We start from the raw sequence: 18,482 nt of genomic DNA on the forward strand, positions 1-18,482 counted from the left end.
CCACAATCTCTGGCATGTGCATCTTCACCATAATCACCTTCATGATCTCAGGGGGAACAGGGGAACCTGCAATGAGTCCTGGAAGAAAGAGGGAAAGATGACTATCTGAGAGACCATCTATCCACAGGAGCACTCCTTCAGGAGGTTCTGCACTCTCAGATCTAAATGCTGGCAAGACCTTTGGGATACACCGGTTCCTGTCGAAATACTTTCTATTTTTACAGATACAGGTCCTAGTTATTCTAGAAGCAAACGCTGCAGCAGTAAGGTCAGTTTGCCTGTATGAATTAAGGGTTGGCAGAGTTCACTCGCTAGGAAAATAAGCTCTATAGCACAAACTCAGTCCAAGCTGCAGTTCCAGAAAAGGAAAGATTCAGAGCAGAAACGGGCACAGAGTCTTAGCAGGACAAACACTCCCATAGACCATCACCACCACAAAAATAAAAAGCTTTCCTCCTGCCTTGAGGAGATCAGCCCTTTAGGGAGAGGGCAGATCACATTTTCCTCTGTTCAAATATGTCCTAGGATGACAGAGGAAGACAGCAGAATGCTAAATAGGCTTTCCCGAGGAATAAGATAAGACAGGATCATTTCTCACGTAACAGAGAGGATCAGACAATCTGCCTAGGTGCTTCTTTGTGTTCCAGCACCATCTTTTCTTGGTACTGCTGTTGCCTCAAAAGGGCAGGGAGTCTCCCTGCTTCAGCTGTTGGGCTCATCTATATCTGAGACTGTCAAAGATAAGAGAGAAAGCTCCAGCACCCACTATCACACATTTTCCATTGCTTACATGAATGATTTTAAAAACAGGCAGGACACTTTAGGTCAGGGCACTCTGCTGCCCATCATAGCATGGCTCTGGTTTAGGCTGTGTGCAGTCCCTAAAGCACATAAGGTGCCTGCTGCCACATGGTGGTTGCCGGTGGTACAGGAGTCAAGGAAAACCAGGTTTCCCAGCACCCTCTGTAGCAAATGAAAAAAGGGAGGGGGGTCCTTCTGCAGACTGCCTTAAGACAAGAGAGGGGTGCTAAAAATACGGAATTAATCGACAAAACCCCAAGGAAAAGAAACGTGGCATCAAATAAATAACGAAACACAAAGTTCATGCAACATAACTTTACCCTTTGGAAGGATTTGCTCACGAAGCTTAATGAATGAACAACCCACTGCTGACCTCCCTTCCAGAGGGGAGCCAGTTTATCCAATTGCTCAGGGTTTTGCCATTTTCTCTTTGGGTTGTTAAGACTTACCTCCTCGGAGGGACGACAGGTCGTAGGAGTCAAAGTCCGGTTGGGAGAGCATGTCTATAAACATGGTTGGAGTGCCATGTAAAAAGGAGCATCTTAAGGAAGGGAAGAGAAAAGGCAAAGCCAAAGAGTTAGAGCCTGGTGAAGTAACAACGTAATACTCTGCTTCTCACTGTACTCGGTGCCACCAAGGCAGTAGCACAGAGGCAGGTTTAAGAGATGTGTTGCTCATCACTGTATGCGTGCATGTGCGTATACACAACTGTAGCACTTTTGTTTTATAAGCTACATGTGGAGAGCAACCTGGAAACGCAGCTACTTCAGCATCAGAGCTAGATTTAGAGGAAGAGGGCAGGCAGCTAGATGTAAAAAACCACACCAGCCATAACAGACAGATTGAGAAGATGCTACGCTTCCCAGCCCAGTCCCTACCCTTTAGCAGCGACCAGAAGGATCCCTTTATTCTTCGGAAAAGACAAGTATAACAAACTTCTGAGCATAGCTGGAGAAGACAGGACTCAGAGAAGTGACTTAGGCTCCTAAAATGCCTTTGCAAATATGCCCCAGACAACATGCCTCTGCTGGATGTCAGCAATGGCCTGCCAACTGAAACAAGCTAAAAAAGCACCACCACGTGATGCTGAATTCTTCTACAGCAAGAAGACAAAAACTCTCACTTCTCTCTTGACACTGCCTCCAGTGCAGCCTTTCCCTCGAAACTTGGAGATGAGAAGATGGAGGAGGAACCATGCAGAGCCATCACCATGCAGCCTCCTACAGACCCCAGACAATGATAGAGGGGTACAGGGAGGCCAACGCGATAGTCCTGGGATCAAGCCAAACAAAGACAACAGTGAGGAGATGAGATCTTCCAGTCCACAGTTAGTACACCTCGCAGCTGGAGAACACAGATCTGAACAGAGCAGTTTCCCTGTTTCATTTAAAACCTGACGGAAATTTGACATTCATCTTTGTTTCCATTAGGCAGAAACACTACTGCTGGCAATTCCTGCATTTAGTAAAAACCAGTTTGGGAAATTTTTCATGTCAAAATTTCATTCTGGAATTCTGCAATGTCATTTCCTTGTTGGACTTTTCAGTCCGATATTACTTTCCCATTATTTCACGACATGCCAGAAAAGAGCAGCAATGCTACAACAGATACGAAATATATACCAGGCAGGACTCGTCACATGCTATTAATATTATTTTGTTTTTAAAAAACACTAAAGGCTCTGAAAACCGATTGAAACAACCCATATTATTTTCTGGATCAAAGCAGTTGGCTTACAACAAACTACCTTGGAACTTCAAAAGAAAATATTTGCCCTTAATGATTTTTAAAAGCAACTAAAAATAGAAAATTTCAACAACTAGGTCATACATATCCTGATAAGATTAACAAGACTGCATACATGACATGAAATGAAGTTATGCAAAATAAATTTTAAAGGCAATAGAATTCAAAGCTAACCTTTAGAATCCCATAACCGCTTGAAATGAAGATTCACCAAAATGGAAAAGATTCACAATCTTTTTCCATAAAAAGGTATCATAAATGAGGTCTTTTTTTTTTTTTTTAATTCAAAACACTTCCATGTCAGTAAAAATAAAAACATAAAGAGGGAAGAACACAGAGAAACTTTTGGACTAGCGGTCCTTCCATCTGTAGGATATGGAAGGGTTGATCTGGAGAAATTTGCTACCTGCAAGGCTTGAGCTGTTTGATTAAAAAAAACCTCAGCCTCCTGAGAGTTCCTGTTTCTCTACACTCGCATGGCTCCTCTTTAATGCATTCAGTATCCCTCTGTACTATTTGTAGCAAAACACCCTGCCTTTCCGCTGAGCAAGCATCAGCTTTCTCCACATAGTTGGTCTTGCTATGGCACTAGAGGCTACCCCAGCCCCACGTTCTCACTGAAAGACCCACCTGCTCCGAGATCCCCAGTCTCATGCCGATCAGATTGGCATTATTCACAATGTTTCTGTGAGAGAGGGTGGCTCCTTTAGGGCTTCCTGTTGTCCCCTGAAAGACACAGACCATTCTGGGACAATGCCATCCTTTCGGAGGATGAGGTACATGGTTCTTTGGCACAATTTCCCAGGTGAAGATTCTGGTGTGATCTCACACTTTATTCTCCGTTCAGACCTGGGAGTCTTTTTTTTCTCTGCCTCCCCCCCACCCCCAACACTGTCTCATCTTCATGTCAAGGACTGAGCAGAAAGAATGGAAAAAGTATGGAGAAATCCTAAAACGCTTTCTCCATCCTACACCAGAAGGCTGAAAGAAGATGGAACCAGGGTTTGGTCTCAGAAGGCAGAAGGCAAAGGAAACGGGACGCCCTGCACTGCTGTCTTTCCCTGCACCCACCGTGAGAAGCCAACCCCAAGGCCCAGAGCAGACAGGAGCACCTACTGAGGTGAACTGGATGTTGATGGGCTCATTGCAGGACAGGGTCTGCTGCAGAGCTCTTAGCTGCTTGACATGGCTGCTGTCCCCAGCCTGCATCACCTCGCTCATGTGGAAGGTGCCAGGCAGCTTGGAGTCCAGCATAATGACAATGGATAAGTCGGGTAGCCTGGCAGAAAGAAAAACACCATCAGCGATAACGGTGCAACTAGAGACTTGCCTGGATAGCTGTGCACTGGTCAAGGTAAACCTCCAGAACAGCAAACTTGTTCTCCTCAGATGAGACCCAATTACCCAAGCACAAGTAAAAGTAGATTATGACAGTTTACACAGGGCACATACATCCAAGGGTTCATCTTACCTCCGTTTCCAAATCTGGAATCCAGGTTGCAGGGGAGGAATTGTGTGTAGCACAGGGTGCTTATATCCAAAACGTTCAGCTGAGCTGAACATCCATGAAGGCCCCTTTAATTGAAGGGGATGATGGCCGAATCCCAAACAGGGAAAGAACAGTGATGCCCAGATGTTATCAGCCAGCAGCTTGGGGTCTCCTCGGCGCTCAGCTGGCATTGCGCTGCAGTGGCCAGAGGGGCTGGCTTTACCAGGAGCTCTAGGAACTGCATTAGCACTGCCTGACCCAGTATCTGCAGTAGATCACGGGCTGCAGGAGAGGTTGCCTGCCTCCTTCTTGGTCCTATCTAAGATCCACAAAGTGATTGCAAGCTTCCCTCGTCAGGGAATAAAATCCTAAATACAGAGGTATCTGTGTGGGTCCCTCTCCCACTAGAGCCAACTAGCCTGCGATATGCAGCTGAGGGAACACAAGGCAGGACCTCGCTATGAGAGCGGTGAAAAGATAACCAAATATTCCTAACTCACCTTTTGCTCTTTATTCCCCCTGGACTGGATTTTTCTAGCTCGGGACATGCCTGCTTTAGGATATCATAGTATTTCTGTGTTTTAAATTGAGTGGGAAACACCAGTGCCTTACAGCCAACCTGTGAAGAGAGACAGAAATTCATCAGAAGTCACACTGGGTTGATGCTCAGGACGTGATAAAGAGCCTCTGGCACTGGCAGTCATGCCACTGCGGACACAGCGATGGGCGCAGCCCTCTGAGCCCACACACCAAGGGTTAGCCATTAACACTTCATGGGAACTTTCTCCATGGCCTGTTTCTGTAAACACGTGATACAACGACCTCTCTCCAGACTAAGTTTTCTAACATCTCTCTTGCAGGAGCCGTGGTGCACAATAATTCAGAGAGGCCCAACACTAACAGAAAGGCCAGTCAACAAAACATGAAAAAATTTCTAATTTGCGTCGGTCTGAAATGAGAACGTTTGAGGAACCTCAGCAAATAAGGAAATCTAAAGACTGCCTCTCACAACAAACCAAGCCTTTTTTGGTACAATTTCCTAAGCTTTTTCCACCTCTTTTAAAAGTGTTAGCAATTCAGAAAAGTAAAACATTTTTCATCCAACTTTTCATTTACGCAATACTGAAAGAAAGCATGTTAATTATTCCAAGGATGTCTTTACACTTTTCAGCAGAGCCGGCATGCTGAATTTGATCCAGATTTGTAAACTGCTTTCATCTTCTAAAAATGCATCCTTGTCATATAAACTATTTACAGAAATGATATACTCAGCAGCTGTTTTCTTTATTTTTCCCACGGTCCATGAAATAAGAAGACCAAGGCTACACCAATAAATGATTTTTAAATGCCCTCTGGGGTTTGTCAGAAGGGAAGATAAACATTTGCTCTATTTTCTGGAACAGTCTGCCAGGAACCCAGGGGACCATGTCTGTTCTGGGATATCTGGGGCTCTGTAACTTTTCACTGTTAGTCACCTCAAACTACAATTCTGATTTAACTAGCTTTGCAAAACAGATGCTATGTGAGAAGAGGAGTTTGCAAGGCAGATGCTACATGAGAAAAGGTTCTCTAGCCAGGCATTTTCTACATGGCGTTAACCTGATTGGCAGTCAACCCTTCCTCAAAGGACCTGTAATACAAAAGCCATGATCAGTTTGCTTTTACAAAAACCCTGGAAATACAACAGCAGAAATGGAGGAAGAACGAATATTCAGTATTTATGGCTGTATATAGCGGAGGGAGGGAATCTTCTGTGGCAGAAAAGGGACTGACCAGGCTGACAGGTTCCAGCAGGCAAAGCTGAAAAGTCTGCAGGGGTTTAGTTGTGCAATAAGCAAATACGATCATCTGAGACAAAGAATTAGGGAGGGATGAGAAAAAAACAGAGATCCCAGTGCCAAAGGTACATGAGAACTAGAGAACCAGGTAGGGTAAGCTATGTGTAGTTCCCGAAGAAACTGAAGCACATTCTGCTCTTAGCTTGTAGAGCATCAAAAAGGAGTAACTTTGGCGGGGTCGCTCTACATTTACATTAGAGCCGAAAGTCAGAGCAGAATCTGGCATAAAAATGTGGAAATGAAAACAAAAGCCAAGTCTCACTGGAAGAAAAGCAAACTACTGTTGTCTCAAGAGTGAGGTACAGAATGGAAGCCATGAATAGAGACAGGAAAGATTCGTATTGCAAGTACAAACAGGAAGCACAGTGTCGTGATGAAAACTGTCCATTGCCAACTATCCTAGACATGGGTAGACGTTACCACCTTCACTTTGACTCTGTGACATCTGAGCCTACATCTCCACCTCAGATGAGAAGCAGGGAGACACCACGACAGGAAGAGAAAGCGGTTCACCACAGCATGTCCAGTTTTAACGCATGAAAACAGGAGGGCTAATGGTGAGACTGCAATGAGAGGATTAAATGAAGGATGAAATAGGAGCTCAAAGAGCAGCCCAACAACCAAATTCCAGAGGTACTGATGCAAGAGAAAAGTCTCTCTTACTTGCTAGAAACTTTCTACTTCCGTCTAGCTAAAGCACAAATAAGGATGGTGCAGGGAGGACCCAGATGCAATTCCAGCTCTTAATATTAGACTTTTGATTTAAAGCTGAACAAATCAGACAAGTGCAGGTTAGCCTCTTAATGACTAAAAATTAATCCTGGGGTTAAGTGTTTAATAGCCTCAATTCCTCATTACTGGAGCTAAAAATTCTGTACCAGTTTAAATTGATTAGTGCTCTGCCCCTTGCCCCCAGGCAGGTATATGAGAGTAACAGGTATATGAGGCAGTAACAATCAGACAGCTGTAAGATGTCAAACAGTGGCAAAAATCTAGGACTCATACCAGGCCAACAAAACCTAGGACGTATCTGGGGAGCAGTAATCTAGCTGCCAAGTAGGCTGGCACTTTCTGAGCCTTTCTTCTTTCCACTTTCAAGAATCAAATCGCTGATTGTGATTTTTGTCACAGACTTGAGGGAAGACAGGATGGCACCGCCTGGTTCTCTTGGGGTCAGCCAGCAGCTGCTTGCATTCTCACTCCAGAACAGACTGAGCATGGCCAGAGAAGGATTAGGAGCGTGGACAAGCTAGAACTGATCTAAAACAGATGTTGCCTCAAGAGACTGCAGTCACACTGTGTTACTACATAGTCTCTGCTGTCTTAGCTGCCAGCTTCTTGGGTAGAAAGGTCCCTGTGTTAAGACATTTAGCTTGTGTGGTTTTCCTCTTTCACTAGTAAATAATTATTGGCAGGCATGATTATTATTATTATTGGCATAATATTGGCAGTAAATGATTTCTGACAGAGAGAGAGAGAGAGAAAGGGGAACGTGAAGGATGGAGAAGCCTCTCTGTCAAATGGTAAGGTGGCAGCCACTAGGAACAGCAACAAAGGCGACCATTTATTTAACTGTAGTTTCACACACTTGGTCACTGTGTGGTGGTGTCCTTTATATGGCCACCACCTGTCCTTGTTCTCCAGCCATCTCTCCCCACCTCTCTGCGATGCACCTATGTGTTTAAGCAGAAGTTCATCTCTCCGTATTGTGCCCCGACTACCCCTCTGCCTTTAGCAGACTGCTGCTTTTAAGGGTTCTCATAACAAATCAAGTAGCATAAACAGAGTGCCGTACAAACCTTCCTGATCACAAACTCCAGCTCGTAGGCCTGATATGCTGGATTCACAGATACCTGAATTGAGAGAAACAAGAGGGTTAATCAGAGCTGATGTTGCCTTGAAAACTCTCTCTCCTAACGCATATTCCAGGAGAAAAGTTCTCCCAGGGACGAGCTGCACTCAAAACCTCTCTCCCTGTCTGATATGCAGAACTAAGAGGTCACCATCACAAGAAACATTCATCGAATCATGTTTTTGCACAAAAAGACTGCAAAAAGAACTGAAGCAAAAAAAGAGGAGAGATGTGCATGAGACAGAGAGCCACAAGACAGGTGGGAACAGAAACTAGGCCTCCTTTTTCCCAGACAGACATTCAATCCACGAAACTGAAGACATTCAAAACTCAAGGGCAAGCTAGGTTTCCTAATGGACAACAAGCAGAATACCAGCTTCCTCCAGTACAACTCTCAGCAGAAGCAGTTCTGGCCACAGGAGCTGAGTTACACTATCAGGTTTATATTGACCCATGCTCACCCACCCTATCACTAGCTCTTATCAGACACAGGGACGAAAAACGATGAAGAAAACATTCTGGAAGGTACAGCACAGTCCTTCCCACAGGGCACTGTCTCAACAAGACACATTTCAGGGAATTGCCAGGTGATATTATCACAGGAATAATGGCTTTTTGGAATATGCAGCTTGGAATGGATTGTTAAGTAAGCGTTTTGCACCATGAAGCAATTGAGATCATATTGAAGAGGGAGCTAAATAACTGATAACTGCTTAGGACAGCAGCATGTTATATAAAACTGGCCCTAGCCTGTAGGCGAGGATGTTTCCATCTATCACCAGTGGCTTAAAGATATTTCACAGCAACCCATTTCTTGTCGCTCCTTCGTCTCAGCTCTGTACCTTGCTTTTCTAGGTACTGCAGGATAAAGACTCAGAGGGCTGCACAGTTCTTGTTTAAATACTGACTTCAGTAACATTATGCTGGAAAAAGAGTCAAACAAATTTTATTCTCCAAGATCTCCATTTATATCTTTGTTTACATCTCCATTCCCAACCCACACCTAAAGGCCCAGACACTCAGATGCAGCAAACTCCTTACCAGGATGATTCCCGCCTGAGCAGTTGCAAACTGCATGAGAACCCACTCGTATTTATTGGGACCCCACATTCCTAACCGGTCTCCTTTCTTCAGGCCAAGAGCCAGAAGTCCAGCTGCTGCTTGGTCTACCTGTAAAATACAAGACAGATGCCTGGGGCTTGGTAGGAAGAGCACAAACGCTCCACATCAGGGGATGCGCATTTCCAGCAATACTTTCTAGGAGAAAAGCGTAATCTTAACAACTGAAATCAGACAGAATGTACCTCTACAGCACAGTCTGTCAGCTTATTGCTGCAGCAAGATCACTTTGTGAAGAAGAGTGCTTCTGAGTCTCAGAGGATAGACCAGCCCCTATTCAGCAAGTTGACTGAAAGCACAAAAGTAGCAAACTTGGAACAGTAAAGAAAAGCAGGAAGGAATCCACAATAGGCAAATATTTACAAATATTTGCAAATTAATTCTTGCCCAGTTAAAGGCTATTTAATGCCTAGCTTCTCATTAAGCTCGAAATAGGACTAAGCCTTATCTGTGTGCTGGGTCCACGTACAAAGATGGGTCTGCCTCCATTCGGCAAATACTGCTTCCTGCTAAAACAACTCAGATGAAGGGAATAGTATCAAGAGATTTTTGATCAGTCTGGATTTGGGTTCCTATCCCCATGATTTTGAATTCAGCCACTGCATTAATATCACCACTTTATTGTGCAAGATGGCGAGTATGTTTCAGGTGTGTGTGCACGTGTACAAACATTCCAAGGTATTCAGGACAGTTCTTATATTTTGTCATGATGTTTTCAAATGAAGTTATGAAATTATCCTTATGAAATCTACCTTGTAGGAGATATCAATTCAAGGAATAGCTATTCTCCAGCATAGCTACGAGTTATAGTATACTTTTTTAAATTACAGTGAACTTTATCCATCTGCATGGATTTAAACAAAAGGCTAGTAAATCTAAAAAAACTGCCAAAAATAAAAAACAAAAAGAACCCCAAAAACCCTCACAACCAATTCTTCCTGTTCAAGATCACATTATGCATTTAATAGAAACTTTCCGTCTGGTTATCTTTGAAATTTTGCCCCGTCGTTCAGAATACATACAAACGTGTGTGTTTGTACATGAACACATATATACATAGGCATAGCTATGGCCACACGTTTGTGTATACTCTACTGAGATCAAACCTTTGACTTTGCTTACTATTTCACTCGCACTAGAACTAAAAACCTTTACATGCTCAAGTCCTCTCAAAGTCAGTCTTGTTTGACACAAGAGCTAGAGCTGACCCCAGCTGAAAAAATAATCACGACTCAGCTCATATAAAATTATCACCAGTGTGATTTATTAAGTATGAGAGCTCAGCCGGTGATATACAGCAAGCACTTTGCAAATACTCTGTCTTCTCCCCTGAGCTCCTGACTCATAAGGAAGACAAGCATAGCACACGCTTGTCAGATGTTCACCCAAGATGAAGACCCGGATAGGACAAGCCTTACTGCTTGCTCAGCTGACTGATGAAATCACTTTGGACTTCTCAGTTACACCTGCTACTGCTGTCATCTATTGGTGTGGATTATCTGACAGGTAAACCTGGCACTCACTTCCTCTTTGAACTGAGCAAACGTTTTCCGAACTCCGTCCCGGCAGAACACCAAGGCATCGCGGTCGGGAAACCGCTGGACTGTCTCGTCCAGGCACTGGCCCACAGTTTTGGTGAGAAGTGGAATGTCTAAGGTCCCTTGGACATAGCTGTTGGTCAATCTATGGGTTGTAGAGGATGTCCTTGTGTGCAGGACACTGTAAAAGAAAAGAATAAGCTGTGAGACAGATGCCAGAAGGGTTCTCTCTGCTGTCCCAGACTCACTCCTCAGGTGACCATCCCACCTTATTTTGACTCCTCATTTAGGGTGTCATCCTATCTTACCTCACTGACTTTCCTGCACTGTAATAACGTAAGATCTAAATGCTTCCCGAGCCACGATCAGGAGTTTGGTTACATATGCATCTAGTATATTTTCAATACAACCCACCAGCGCAATCCTCCCAACCTGGAGGGGTTATCATCCTCCCTATAGTACCAGAAATACTGCACGTGATTTAAAATTCTTGACAATTCATCGCTGGGTCATCCTTGTAGCCTCTCCTTACGCTATTCCACCTTGAAGTCCTCTATCTTGAGCTCTAACCAGAATTAAGATTTCACTGTAAAATGGCAAGCTGAATGGGCCAAACAAAGGTGCAAGGGATTTTCCTCAAGAGTCAAAGGGCTCACTCCCAGGAGGTGTAAACAGGGCAGCTCCCATGAGGTCAGAGCTCTTGCTTTGCATCAGTGCAACAAGTGTTTCAGCAGTCAGACATTACAACCAGAAACCAACACAAACAAGCAGCCTGCACTTCAAACAGTGCTGAGTCACCCAGCTTGGCACTCCCCACCAGCAGCCCTTAGCATACCATGTTACCACCTCCTTCTTGGCACGCTCTGGAAAGGAACCATCCCCAGGGGAAGAGCAGCCCCTGAGACCTGCCACACTCGCCACAGAGCTGAAGTCCCCCTACAGACTATATCCACAGAAACAGGACTGCAATGGAGCATGACCATTCTTCCTATGGTTTATTAACACCGCATTAAACTGAGGAAGATAGCTCAATGCATCCTACATGGGACAGGACCTGCCCTCCAGGGCTCACAGACATCAGAGTTGGTATCATCTTTTCTAGATTTCGAGAGAATAGACGTACCTGAAAGAACCAAGGACATACACAGGGACAGACATGTGCGCTCTCGTTTACCTCTGCGTGTCAGGGACACTTTACTACAAACGCTGCTCCGCCAAGAAGCCTGATGACAAACCAAGACAACATCATTGAGCTTCAGCAGGACTTAAGTGCACTAGTGGGAACCACAGGCAGCCAACTCAGTAGCTCAAGATTAGAAAGACTTCCAAAAGCACTTTGAAAGCACCTACTATGGCCTGGAGGGCCCTGGGGCAGACAGACTCCCTTGATAACCCCAAAGCAGCCCCAGCACTTGATCTACCTGGACATGTCCACATTACTCAGCAGCACAGGTGGATCCAGAGGGGCCAAGCCCCCACCACTTCCCTTGAAATCTGAGCACTGCTCACTGACTGTGAAGGAGTCTACACCAGCCTCAAGGGACCAGGCAAGACCTAATGTTCCCCGTGCTGCAGTCACTCATCTGATATGAAAACTACCTCAAACATTTCTGGCTATTTGGACAGATCACGGACTATGCAGTCTGTGAGACTGTAACTGTTCCTGATCTTTCTGCAATGCTAGAAGGTGCAAATAGCTTGGAAAGTACACAATAAAAACAGTTTGTAGGGAAATTCCCCTGATTGGCTTCTCTGTCCTGGAAAGATCAGATGACTGGGACACAGAAAAAGAAAGTTAAAATAAAGCCACGGCTCTGTCACTTCATCTGTCTCTAAATAGGTCTGCAGGGAATAGGAGGTTCTAATCCTGCAGAGTAAAAACTACTGAGAAGAAAATTCAAAGAAGTTGAGCTGCACTTGAGAGCCATTTGCAAAGTAATGATCTGTGTATACAACACTAAGTGTGCAGTACATGCTTTACCATCTCTTCAAGTTAGGCCACACAGAGTTTATAACATTGAAGATAGCAACAGTAAAATAAGGAGCTACCAGAGAGATGAGGGAGAGAAGTGCAGAGCCAATAAAGCAGGTTTACAAGGTGGAGTAGGAGGCTACACTTACGGGCACGCATTGAGATACAGTGGAGGAAGGAGAGCAGGAGGGACATTTCAGGAGGGTCAGAAACCTAGGCAGAAATGGCACCACAAGAGTACTCGAAAGGAGCTCAAAGAAATTGCATTTGAGGCCAAACTGGAGAACTGGAGAGGAAACATACGGTTAAGAGAGGTAGCAAGGAGAGGAGGTGTGCAGGGCAGCAGGGAAGAGCATTTGAAAACCATTAAAGCTTTCACTGAAGTCTGATCATCAGATATCTCGCTGAGTGGAAGAGCGGCAACTTCCTCTCGAATCGCAGCTCTCAGTGGTCCTAGTGCTGCAGTTCTCCCCAGTTTCTCTCTTCACTTGTGCCTTCCCCGATCCCTTCTCTGCTCAAGCAGCCAGCCAGCACTGCTAGGCTGCAGGCCTCTGCTTTCTCCCCACTTTCCTCCATGTCCTCAGCTTCTCCATTCTTGACTCAAGAGGAAATGACCAGGAAGGGCAGGCAGGGTTAAGCATCACTTCTGAGGTAGGTTAGCTCAGAAGATGACTTGTTGTGTGCAGATCCATTATATAACAGAGGGAGATTCATGCTCCCAGGGAGAAAAAAAACAGATTAGCCCGAACTCAAAACTTTCCCATTCATTATGGGATTAATATTCTGCAAAGTCTTTGTGACACCTACCACAAAAGATTTGTTCTCCTGCCAGTAAGAAACAAAAAGTAGCATCAAGTTGCTCCCTGCTCTACAGGGCCAAGTTCCACCTTATGGTAAACATAAAACAAGCTTTTACCCACTGAGAGGGAGTTTTACTCAAAGAACTGAGCAGATGACCTGACCTTCTTTCCCCACTCCTTTTCAGCAGATGGTGGAGGGCTGTGCAACTCCCACTCAATCTATTCAGGCAGTCACTTATTATATCAGCCTTGTAGGGTAATTTACACTGAGGCTGTAAGTACTGCCAGAAAAGGAGGAAAGAGGAAAAAAATCAGAGAAGTGTTAAACAGAATTATCTTTTATTGTGTGAAAGCTTCTGGGCAGGGCACATAAGTAAACTAGGAGATGAAACAAGGCTCTGCAGAAGAAAAGCCTTTGTTAAAGGTTGCAAAACTCTCGCTAATCCAAGACAAGGAACAATGCTCCTGGGAAAGCCACAAAAAACACTGCAGTCTTTCACTGCCACACCCTACGCTATTTGAAATTGTGACCAGACAAGCCACTGTCCAAAGGCTGTGGGGAGGGAGGCTCTGGAGAAGCAGTTCCAGTCACTCACAGCAGCACTCAGTGCCAAGGCAGCTGAGGAAACTGGCAATGCCACCAACTTTGCAAAGATGCTCCACTGAGAGTGGCACATTCTCACCTCTCCAAAGCAAAGGTCAAGTCACCACCAGTTGCAGAGGAAGCAGAATCTGTCCCTAAGTACCGCACGTTTCTCCCCATCCACCAGCTCAGGAAGAGAAAAAAAGTCTCTGCTTCCTTCCACGCTGAGTTCACTACAGGTCTTGAGGAGGGAAGGAGAGGCTAGAGCACTCAGAGAGCAACTGCTGGCCTAGTTGCAAAAGAGCACTTTCCCCAAGTGACGCTGAGATCACACTCAGCGCTTTGCTGCATTGGGAGCAAGGAAACAGAAGCATTTCATGTCCTGCACAGCTCCTCTGGGGACTCAGGCCCAAGGGAACAGCTACTAATAGGTAAAAAATTTGGTCTGGCCCATTTCCCCCCAATGTGGCTGCCAAAAAACAAGAGGAGACTGGAGAGAGTGGTCCTAGCGGACTGGAAAAACTGCAATAAAAGGGTGGCAGAAATTAACCCTGTTAGCTCTATCTCTACCTCTTCTTTACTCTTTAGAGCAACCTTTTGTAGGAAAGACTTAACCAGATTTTGATTTTATATATATATATATATAGATATTTTTTTTTTTTTGCTTTGGATTGAGGAATGGTAGATTTCCCAGAGCTTTAACAGAGCTTTCAAATGCTGGATTCCAGTTGACTTTTTCATTTTTTTTCCACTAAGCCCCTTTCCCTTCTGTACTCCTCCTGCCAAAAGGATGAATTGCTTGCTGCTAAGAGCAGAATTTAAGAAACATTTTTGTTACTAGAAAGAGCAAGAGTTTAGCGTGCCCTGCCCCCACATTTGATTTTTTTAATGCAAATACTTTGTGTTCCTGCTCCTCAGTTTTTTACAGTTCTGGGCTGCAGTCCAAACTACAATGAATTTACCGCCTTGCCTCTTGATACAGTTTCATAAGAACAGATTTTGGGCCTGCAGTCTTGGCTCCACATGGGCACCAACCACTTCACTCCTCATCTCAACCCCAGCTGAAAACAAGCACCTAGATGCTGCATGTGAAAAGCAAGATTTGCTCCTTACAGCTCTTGGCAGAGTTACTCCCTGGAAACCAAACCTCCCTGGACAGAGTTATCTGGAATGCCAGTTAATCCTCCAAAGCCTCTCCCATCCCAACTCAGGCATTTTTCTGCTACTGTCCTTTCCCACCACCTTCTCCCAGGAGGCCATGTTGAACAAAGGCAAGGCAAAGAACTGGCTGGATCCCCCAAACCCCAGCGCTCTGCAGCTCCTCAGTGGCTGAGACCTGCTCCCACCCCAGTGCCCCACGTCACCCAACCACCAGCTGCACCCCAGGGAGCCTCTGCATGGCCACAACGGCAGTGACAATGCTAGGAGAAGGCCATAAGTCGGAGCGGCAAAGGGGGATGGAAAAGCTATTTGATATGCGATTTCACATGACTGCCGTTGAGATTAAGCTGTCACACGAGGAAAGTTCAGCCCAGGACACATGTCCATGTCCTCTTTGCATGCTGCACAGGAACTGTCCCTGACCCTGGTCCCTGCCCCACCAGGCCTGGGGGTCAGACCAAGGGATGCAGCCTGTCTCTTGCCACTTTGGAAGGATCTTATGGGAGCCAAGAGGCAGCAAAGCATGCAAAGAGTGAAACCTCTAGCACCCCTGAGCTGTTTTTGGCCTGTTTGCACGTGGCACTCACCTGGCTGGGTACCCACATCACTCTGAACCTGCCCTATAGACCCCCAGGCCCTATAGCTCCCCACCCCCAGTCACCCACAGCCTTCTGTCTCCTGTCCCCACAGCCCCCCCATCCCATCACACATGGTTTCTCTGTCATTCCCCATAGTCCCCCATCCCTTGTCCCCAGAGCCCCCCATCCCCTGTCCCCACAGACTCTGTCCCCTATAGCCCATCCCACCACGCACAGCCTCCACTCCCCATAGCCCCCCATCCCTGGTTACCCACAGCCTCCCATCCCACCACACACAGCCTCCACTCCCCATAGCCCCCCGTCCCACCACACACAGCCTTCACTCCCCATAGCCCCCCATCCCACCACACACAGCCTTCACTCCCCATAGCCCCCCATCCCACCACACACAGCCTCCACTCCCCATAGCCCCCCATCCCACCACACACAGCCTCCACTCCCCATAGCCCCCCATCCCTGGTTACCCACAGCCTCCCGTCCCACCACACACAGCCTCCACTCCCCATAGCCCCCCATCCCACCACACACAGCCTTCACTCCCCATAGCCCCCCATCCCACCACACACAGCCTTCACTCCCCATAGCCCCCCATCCCACCACAGCCTCCACTCCCCATAGCCCCCCGTCCCACCACACACAGCCTCCACTCCCCATAGCCCCCCATCCCACCACACACAGCCTCCACTCCCCATAGCCCCCCATCCCACCACACACAGCCTCCACTCCCCATAGCCCTCCATCCCCGGTTACCCACAGCCTCTGCCCCCATAGCTCCCCGTCCCATCGCCGCCAGCCCCCCGTCCCACCACGCACAGCCTCCACTCCCCACAGCCCCCTCCCCCTGTCCCCAGAGTCCCCCTTCCCTCGCTCCCCGCAGCCGCCGCCTCGCCCAGCGCCCAGCGCCCCGGCCCTACCTGCCGGGCCGGGCGCCCCGCGGCCCGCGCAGCAGGGGCAGCCGGCGGCGGGGCAGCGCAGCGAGGCGGGCCGCGGCGGCCATGCGGGCGGCGGCGGCGGCGGCGGCGGCGACAGCGGGCCCGGCCGGCTCCCCGCGCCGCCCTATACGGCGCAGCGGCGGCGGGCGGCGGGGGCGGTGCGCGCCGCGGCCCGCCTCGGCCCGCGCTCGCCCCCGGGCGGCAGGGGGCGCGGGGCTCCTGCGAGCCCGGCCCCGCGCCCCGCCGGCCGTCCCTGCCGCTAACTCCTTTTATTTTTCCGGGCTGCCCCAGCAGCCTTTTTCTGCCTAGCCCCAGATGCTGCACCCCAGCCAGGGCCTTTCCGTGTGGCCCGAATGAACCCTGTGAGCCTGGCTGACGCGGACCTCGGCGTGAGGAATGAAACGGGCTCGCTGTCCAGGCGGCCAGCACCCGTCCCCTCTGCTTTCCTTCATCTTCATCGCCTGATGCCTGAGCCCCTGGGAGTCCTGAGCCCCATCCACTTCACCAGCGCGGGTACCACCTAACAGCCTCAAACTCTGCCTTCTCCCAGCGGGCTGCTCTGGTGAGAGGAGAGGCCAGCTGGGACCTGCACACCTTCTCCCCAGTGGGGCAGGCTGAGCTGCCCTCACCCGCGGGAAGGGCAGGAGCAGGCGCCCGGCCGAGGAGCGCTGCGGCGCTCAGCTCCCTCGAGCACCCAGGCGCAGGAGCAGCGCTGCCTCCGATGCAGCAGCGCTGACACTGAGGGACAACGGGTGACGCACGCGTTGTTCTGAGTGTGAAATGACAGGCACCCTTTCCCAGCATTGCCTGCAACCATGGCAAAAAGCTAATTAATTCCCATGAAAGGGCCGGGGGATAAAGTGGATCTCAGAAAACAGTGTACACCTTTTAAATACCATAGAAGCATTCACTAAGGAGTTTTAGCAGCTGGGCGCTAGCCTGAATGCGGGCTCTGTTTCTGGCTCCTTTACTGACCTTGCAATGTGATCTTTGGCTAGTTATTTTGCAGCTCTTTGCTCTTTTTAATTCGGTCTGCCTAGGTGGAAGCTAGAATTCAGCAGAGAGACACTTTACAGTGTGTCTATCCCATGACTATTACAATGGAGCTTATGAACAAGGATATCAATTTTGGCCTCAGAATTGGTGTATCCCTGACATCAAAGCCAAAAATACGCTTATAAATAACAGCCACACAGTAAAATGCTGACTGCATAACCGAACCTCACGGTTCAGATAGTTGGTTTTAGAATCGGGAGGGATTTTCCCCTGACACATATCTTGTTCACAAGGCAAGATGAGTTTGTTTGGTGGCAGCCGTGATAGCGTTCTATTTGGTTGGGGGAAGGGAGATTTTTGACTTTGAAGAGTGAAAAATTGGCCATGGCTGCACATGGGACACTGGGCAAGGCAGGTCAGCGCTGTGAAGAGAGTCTGGGAATCTTCTCAGGCACTCAGGGCCAAAAATTAGATTGACAGTGTTCATCCAGCTTCATTCAGCAATTCCTCTCCCTACTTCTCCCTCCATCCTTCCTCCTGCAAAGTGAACAAATATGCCCTGATTTCTCTGTCTCATGTAGGTTCTAAGACTTTTTAGACATGCCCAGGTAAATATATTGACATGTGCCAGTCCCACTAAAATCAACAGATAGGAGAGTTTATGGATTTGTGTAAATGATGTAAGGCCATCTGACGTTCATGGCCAAAAGTCATCCCTTCACTATTTCGGCGAAGCACAGTGCAATTACATTTATTTGTATTGCAACAGCATCAAAGTGTGCTCGGTGTTGTATAACCACAGACGAGAAGAAAAAAAAAAAAAAGTGATCCAAAACCCCCACCTTTAATAAACAAAAATAAAGCTGAGTTTCAGTTTGATCTTCCCACATTTAGAGGATTAGCCTATGGGGTGAATCCCAGATACATATTAAACCAAGAATTATGCAGAAGTTACAAGGGTCTAGATTTCAGACGTTCCCAGTCATCTGCAGCATTCCACATACAAAGGCCTTCTCTATACAGGTACAAGATCTGCCTCAGGTCTCCTCAAAACGC

At 47.3% G+C, this 18,482-nt stretch overlaps 1 protein-coding gene across 2 annotated transcripts in view; it reads right to left on the reverse strand.

The window, feature by feature from the left end:
- Nucleotides 1-16,500, reverse strand: part of ACSF2 (acyl-CoA synthetase family member 2) — a 39,281-nt gene extending 22,781 nt beyond the window's left edge. The window contains exons 1-10 of one of the 2 annotated variants that reach the window (XM_068913302.1): nt 16,413-16,500; nt 10,369-10,564; nt 8,768-8,896; nt 7,674-7,727; nt 4,537-4,655; nt 3,664-3,826; nt 3,178-3,273; nt 1,925-2,073; nt 1,251-1,342; nt 2-78 (exon numbers count right to left, since the gene is read on the reverse strand). In XM_068913302.1, coding sequence (XP_068769403.1) covers nt 2-78; nt 1,251-1,342; nt 1,925-2,073; nt 3,178-3,273; nt 3,664-3,826; nt 4,537-4,655; nt 7,674-7,727; nt 8,768-8,896; nt 10,369-10,564; nt 16,413-16,495 — 1,158 coding nt within the window. In that variant the 5' untranslated portion in view covers nt 16,496-16,500. Of the gene's footprint in view, nt 1; nt 79-1,250; nt 1,343-1,924; nt 2,074-3,177; nt 3,274-3,663; nt 3,827-4,536; nt 4,656-7,673; nt 7,728-8,767; nt 8,897-10,368; nt 10,565-11,506; nt 11,557-16,412 lie in introns of those variants that run through there. The other variant, XM_009678853.2, reaches the window with a different exon arrangement.
- Between the last annotated feature and the right edge of the window lie 1,982 nt (nt 16,501-18,482).

The sequence above is a fragment of the Struthio camelus genome, chromosome 19 (genome assembly GCF_040807025.1).
Source record: "Struthio camelus isolate bStrCam1 chromosome 19, bStrCam1.hap1, whole genome shotgun sequence".
In the NCBI taxonomy this organism is placed as follows: Eukaryota; Metazoa; Chordata; class Aves; order Struthioniformes; family Struthionidae; genus Struthio; species Struthio camelus.